Source organism: Bison bison, unplaced genomic scaffold (genome assembly GCF_000754665.1).
Source record: "Bison bison bison isolate TAMUID 2011002044 unplaced genomic scaffold, Bison_UMD1.0 scf7180017864371, whole genome shotgun sequence".
Taxonomy (NCBI): Eukaryota; Metazoa; Chordata; class Mammalia; order Artiodactyla; family Bovidae; genus Bison; species Bison bison.
The window spans coordinates 8030745-8036693 of record NW_011494943.1 but is presented as its reverse complement, the minus strand read 5'-3'; the positions used below and the strand labels follow the sequence as shown (position 1 = coordinate 8036693).

Genomic DNA, 5949 nt, shown 5'->3' with positions numbered 1-5949 from the left:
CATTGTCCTGCAGCATTAGAATCTGGAGACCCGGCTTCACGGTGGAAGGGAGTCTGGCTCTGGCAGGAGGCCGAGTGCAGGTCAGGAGAGCCCCACCCGTGGACACATTGGTTCCCCAGCACCCGCCCTCCACTCCCCGGGAACTCTGTGACCTGCCTGTCCCACATCCTGGCAGCACTTGCGCAAGGGGAGGAAGGAGAAAGCCCACCCCTGGCCTGGCCACGATGCCAGCTTTCATGAGCTGTGGCATTCTTTCTTGGGCCTCCGAGCAACAGCCTCAGCATCCCCTCCGCCCACGGGGGCAGCAGGGCTGGGCCGTGTCCCTGCCGGGACTGTACCGACTCAGGGTCCGCCCCGGGCCACTCCCATCCTTTCCCCAGGACGCTCTCAGGGACCGACCCCAACGTGAGGTGGGGCTGCTGTACCTCACGGCCAGAGGCAGGGTCGCCTCCCACCCCTCGCAGCACAGCCCCTCTCCTAGAGGGCTTCCCCTCGCTGCAACTCCTGGTTTCCATGGCAACTTGGAAAGACCTGTAGTTGTGGCTTTTTGAAGTCTAAAATGGGAGCAGAGGTTTGAGATAGAGCGGGACAGCACACTGAAAATACCATGTCCTACCCGGGGATTTGGACCCAGAGGGTTAGAGGACAGGAGGTTGGTTGAGTTAGCAAAACGGCACCGTCATTCCAGTACCTTCTTGGCAGAGTTCCACATGGCCCCTGGAAGCCTCCTGGGGTCTCGGAGCCTGAACTTGGGGTCACCAGCCAGTGGGCGCTGGCTGAGCGCTGACCGTGAGCCAGGCGCCCGGGGGCCGTCTGTGCTTTCACCGCCTTGTGAACCTTCTGCGCCCCCGAGGGCTGCTGCGCCGTCTCGTCTCCGGCGAAGGTCCGCTGTGCCTAACCCGGGGCTCGCTCCCTGTGGGAGCATCTCGGTCGCCTGTTGGTGGCAGGCCCGTTGCTTCCGCTTTCCTTGTTTCATAAGTCACATTGCACGGATGCAGGGGTTTCGGTGACCTTGAGTGTCTCCCTTTTCAGTACCTCAGGCCACCTCATGGAGGTCGCCTTTCCAGGCCCCAGGTTCTGCAGTGGCGAGAGTAACCCTGAGGGTCTTCAGCTGGGTGTCTGTGGGAACAGCTCCTCCCCCCTCCTCGTTTGGGGTCTTGGAGGTTCTGCGCTAGGGAGGTGGGCAGTCCCAGAGCCCCCCTGTTCCCAGGATACAGTGAAGAACCCCAGAGGAGCCTCCCCAGGCTTGGGGGGCCAGTGCAGAAGGTGGGCTGGCTCAGTGGAGAACCGTCGGGCTGTTGTGGGGATCCTGCGCCCAGGGGCAGGTGGGGGGACAGTCATGGAGGGAAGGGGTCAGCACTTGCTGTGCACAGAGGTTGGCGTCCTGAGTTACTCATCAGCCTACAGTGCTCCGCGGGACTGTCGATAAGGAGCAGGCTCCAGCTGGCTGGGCAGGATAGCCCAGATTAGAAGGTGGTGCGACTGATAGCTGCCTCGGGGTGCCCTCCAGCCCTGCGTCATGCTCCTCCTCCAGCCCACCCTCCCCAGCACTCAGCGGCAGGGGCGCAGGGCAGGCAGAGGCGGAGGCAGGACTCCGCTCATAGCAGAATGTTTTGCTCTCGTTTAAGTGAGGCTTTCCATGGTCTGTCGCTTAGCCACCCTTTCCGGTGTGATCAGTTCCCTCCAGTGAGCCCGACTTTCACCGTGGACCGGGGAGGCTGCCCCTGGTCTGTCCCTGATCAGAGTGCGGTCCTGTCCCCAGATCCAGGTGCTGGGGAAGGGCGTGTGGGATTTGGGAAAGCCCCGGGGAACTCGGGGTTTTTGCGCTTGGCTGCACGTAGTGAAGCGCTGCTGCACTAAGGAGCTGGTAGCTGGGAGGAGGCCGTACCCCCTGTGACTGGAGGCCGAGCTCTCACTCTCCGCTCTCTGTTCCAGCTGAAGCTCGAGGACCGCTCCGTGGTGCCCCGCGATGTGGTCCGGCACATGCGCTCCACTGTGAGTCCCCGTCCCACCCGGCGGGCATGGCCCTGGGGCAGGTCGGGGCAGGTCTGGGGTGGCCCCCAGGGCACCTTCCCTGGGCCTGGATGCCTTCTCGCCCGCAGGACAGCCAGTGCGGCACCGTGATCGACGTGAACATTGACTGCGCCGTCAAGCTCATCGGCACCAACTGCATCGTCTACCCCGTCAACAGCAAGGACCTGCAGCACATCTGGGTGAGCCCCCTGCCGGCCTCCCCCCACGGGGCTCTGCTTCTCTCCGCAGCATCTTCCAGGTCGAGCGGCCAAGCCCAGTGCTCAGCCTCTCCTTGCAGCTTGTGGCGCTTCTCACGTGTCAGCCATCCGGACTTGAGGTCAGGTGGCGCTTTATATCTCTGGCAGACAAGGCTGGTTTCCTTTCTCTTCTAAGACTTTGTGTCGTCGTTTTTGAAACAATTTTTTCCAGTAGTTTATGCATTTCCGATTCCAAGCTTGCTGAAGGTTGTAGGTGCCGTGTCTCCCGCAGCCTCGGGAGCCACACCTGGTGCCGCGTCAGCACTGGCTCCTGCCTGTTCTCCCTCTTACCCACCCCTCTCTCCCCGCCTCTCTTTTCTCCTCTTTTCTGAAACTTTGTTTTTAACCTTTTTTTTTTTTTGGCCACACCATGCAGCCTGTGGGATCTTAGTTCCCTGACTAGGGAACGATCCCGTACCCCCCTCCCTGCCTTGGCCACGTGTTAATTGCACAGCCAGGGAAGTCCCTGCTTTTCTGAAACTTCTGAAAGCAAGCTACAGATATGATTCTATCTGCCCCCGAGTACTAAGTGTATATTTTCCCAAAACAGAAACACTCTCCTATTTAACCACCATTCAAACCCCTAGATTGGGACCTTGACCCGTTACTGTCCATCCACAGACCCACTCAGTTGTTCCATCAATCTCCGTTTTCCCCTTCTGACCCGGCCTCCATCAGGAGCGCACGCTCAGTCGTCAGTGCTTTGACCTCCCCAGGCTGGAGCAGTTCCCAGTCCTGCTTTGTCTCCCTGTCCTGGGTGACCCCGAGCATGGGGCCGTCCGACAGTGCCCGTGACAGCCTCGGGCCCCGCGCTTCTGGCAGAACTGCCCCAGAAATACCGCTCAGCTCTTCCCTGGCCCCGGAACGTGCCTCGGCTGCAGTGTGGGGACGTTCTCTTTGCTCCCCAGTCGTGTTGAGCTCTGCTGAGCTGCCTCCCAACAAACTCAGATTTCACCCCTTGGCCAGCGATCATATTGGTTTTGTGGGGAGATATTCCGGGATTGTGTCAATAAACTGGTGGTTCTCCCATCCAAGTACTAACCAGGCCCGACCCTGCTTAGCTTCCGAGATCAGACGAGATCGGGCGCGTTCAGGGTGGTATGGCCGTAGACAAACTGGTGGTTCTCAACTCCCATCCACCAGCCTTAGCCTCCATTAACAATTCCCACCTGACCCAGCCAGCAGCCTGATGGCTGCTAAATGGTGATTTCATGACACCATCACTGCCTGCTTTATTATGAGTTTGGCATTCTACCATATGGAAGAGCTGTACTTTCTGTGCCATTTATTTCCTCATTTTTTACATCAGATGCAGAGAGTCCTGTTTTATTCATTGGTTGTAATCCGTTACTTGTTCTGTTGCTTCAGTGATCCCACCCAGATTTGGCCAGTAGGAACCCCTTCAAGCTGGCATCTGTGCTCTTTTGACATGTCTCCACCATTTTTTTAAAAAACACTTTACTTTCCATATTGTTTGATTTCTGATCCAGACTAGAATCAGCCGTTTCTTCAGCGAGCCCTAGTTTCTTTCAAAAGCCATGGTCTCAGTGCAAACTGGGTGTGCTGATTGCTCCTGGGCCCCATTCAGGGCAGCGCTAGGGAATCCACGTATGTGTATCTAGGTGGATAAGTGCACATGTCTATATGTGTATGTAGGTGGATAAGCACGCACGTCTAAATGTGCCTGTGCCCATCTTGTGTACGTATTCAGATGTGTGAGCCCGTCTTGATCCCTCTGACCCCAGTCCAGCTCCTCTCTCTTCCCCTTCCTGTGTTAGTGGCTGCTGTCCCCAGCAGGGAGACTTGGCTCTTGATATCCTCCATATAGTTATCTGTTTATTTAAATCACTTTACTGTGTAACCACCCACCCCAGCTCACTCCCACTCACGTGTCCTGTGTCCTCAGAAGGCCGTCCAGCCTCTGCCCCTGTGGGGGCGAGCAGCTGGGGACTCTTGGGGGAAGCTTGCTGCACAGTTACTAGGTCCGACCCACATGGAGCCTTCCTGCTGTCTGTGGGGCCAAGAGGAACGAGGGTTCTGGACACCAGAGTCCTCCGTCGTCTCTCACCGCCTGTCTCTCTGGTCTGCAGCCCTTCATGTACGGGGACTACATCGCCTATGACTGCTGGCTGGGCAAGGTCTACGACCTGAAGAACCAGATCATCCTGAAACTGTCCAACGGCGCCAGGTGCGGTCTCCCCACCACACAGGAGCCCTCGCAGGGCGGGGCCGCTGGGGAAGGGGCAGGGGTGCGTCCTAGGTCCCCCGAGGGCCATGCCAGGGGCTGCGGGCCTTGCATCTCAGGGCCCGACCCTGGGCTGGTCTCCTTGTCAGCCTGGCTGGATTCTCCGGCTCAGTTCCTGGTCTTCGCTCTACCCTGGCTTGGGGAGACCCTCGTCATCACATAGGACCCCCAAGAGGGGCTGATGCTCTCCTTTAGGCACTTTAAGGGGGTGAACGCTGAAATCTGCTGGCTGAGTCCTGTTTGTTTTAGAGAGTTCCTTGTTCCAGTGCAGGGACTAAGGTGTGGGCGGAGGGTGAATTACCCATTTTAAGGCCTGCAGAGGCACTGACGCCTCCACACAAGTCCTGTAGACACTGACCAGCTCCTTCCGGGGTCCTGGCTGCCTCGCCTCCCCTGAGACTCAGGGACTGGGTCTGGTGCCCACCAAGCCCCCGCCCCCTATTGCAGGTGCTCCATGAACACGGAGGATGGCGCCAAGCTCTACGACGTCTGCCCGCACGTCAGCGACTCTGTACGTTGGCTCCACCCCAGGAGCCTGGGGGGCCGCGGGTGGGGGGCGCGTCTCCTGTTCCTCAGCCCTGGGCTCTGCAGGAGGGAGCTTAGGGGCTTCTCGGCAGAGAGCCGGGGTCTGGCCCGGGGCGACCAGTGGTCTCAGCCAGTGCTTTCCTGGAAGGAGGGGGTGTGTATCAGAAGGTGTAAAAGCTTGGGTGTTTGCAGGAAGCAGTAGAACTTTCTTTGCGTTTTGTTAAGTTTTTATCTCATCCTTTTAAAATCTCCCTTTTTCTTGGAGTGTACACAGTATTTTACTGTGATGTGACATTTTAGAGCAGTGGTAAATGACAGTTTGTAAGTAATACTAGGAGAGTGTGTGTGATCAAGCAGGTTTGGGGACCCCCGCTCTTAGAGCTTTGTCCCCCCAGACCAGCAGCATTGTTGTGGCCCGAGAGCTTGTTATAAGCAGGATGGGCCAGCCGTGCCTTTTAGTGAGTAAAACCCCTGGCGGTTTGTGTGCATCTGAGGTCTGAGAGGTGCTATTCTGCAGTCTTAGGTGGTGTGGAGCATGGAGGCCTGGGGTGGACGGCAGGTGTGGACACTGCTGCCCCCGCCCCCTAAGAGGCAGCACTCACAGGGACCCTCCTCTGGCCCCCAATCCTGCAGGGTCTCTTCTTCGATGATTCCTATGGCTTCTACCCGGGCCAGGTGCTCATTGGCCCTGCCAAGATCTTCTCCAGCGTCCAGTGGCTGGGGGGGGTCAAGCCGGTGCTCAGCACCAAGAGCAAGTTCCGCGTGGTGGTCGAAGAGGTAAGGAGGAGGCGTGGCAGGGAGTGAGGCCCGGGCACTCCTGCCCAGCCTGCCTCGCCTGGAAGGGGGCTGCTCTGAGGACGGGGAGCCCGGGCTGAGCGAAGGAGGGAGGTGGCCAGTGGCAGGTCCGCT

The 5949-nt window shown here is 58.6% G+C and overlaps 1 protein-coding gene across 1 annotated transcript in view; it reads left to right on the top strand.

Annotated features, from left to right (window-relative positions):
• The window catches only part of UBE2O (ubiquitin-conjugating enzyme E2O), a 16482-nt gene that overhangs the window by 1905 nt on the left and 8628 nt on the right, over window positions 1–5949 (top strand). Inside the window, exons 4-11 of the mRNA XM_010856509.1 lie at window positions 381–405; window positions 799–947; window positions 1033–1091; window positions 1862–1995; window positions 2103–2213; window positions 4361–4458; window positions 4963–5026; window positions 5674–5817. Coding sequence (XP_010854811.1) covers window positions 381–405; window positions 799–947; window positions 1033–1091; window positions 1862–1995; window positions 2103–2213; window positions 4361–4458; window positions 4963–5026; window positions 5674–5817 — 784 coding nt within the window. The remainder of the gene's footprint in view (window positions 1–380; window positions 406–798; window positions 948–1032; window positions 1092–1861; window positions 1996–2102; window positions 2214–4360; window positions 4459–4962; window positions 5027–5673; window positions 5818–5949) is intronic.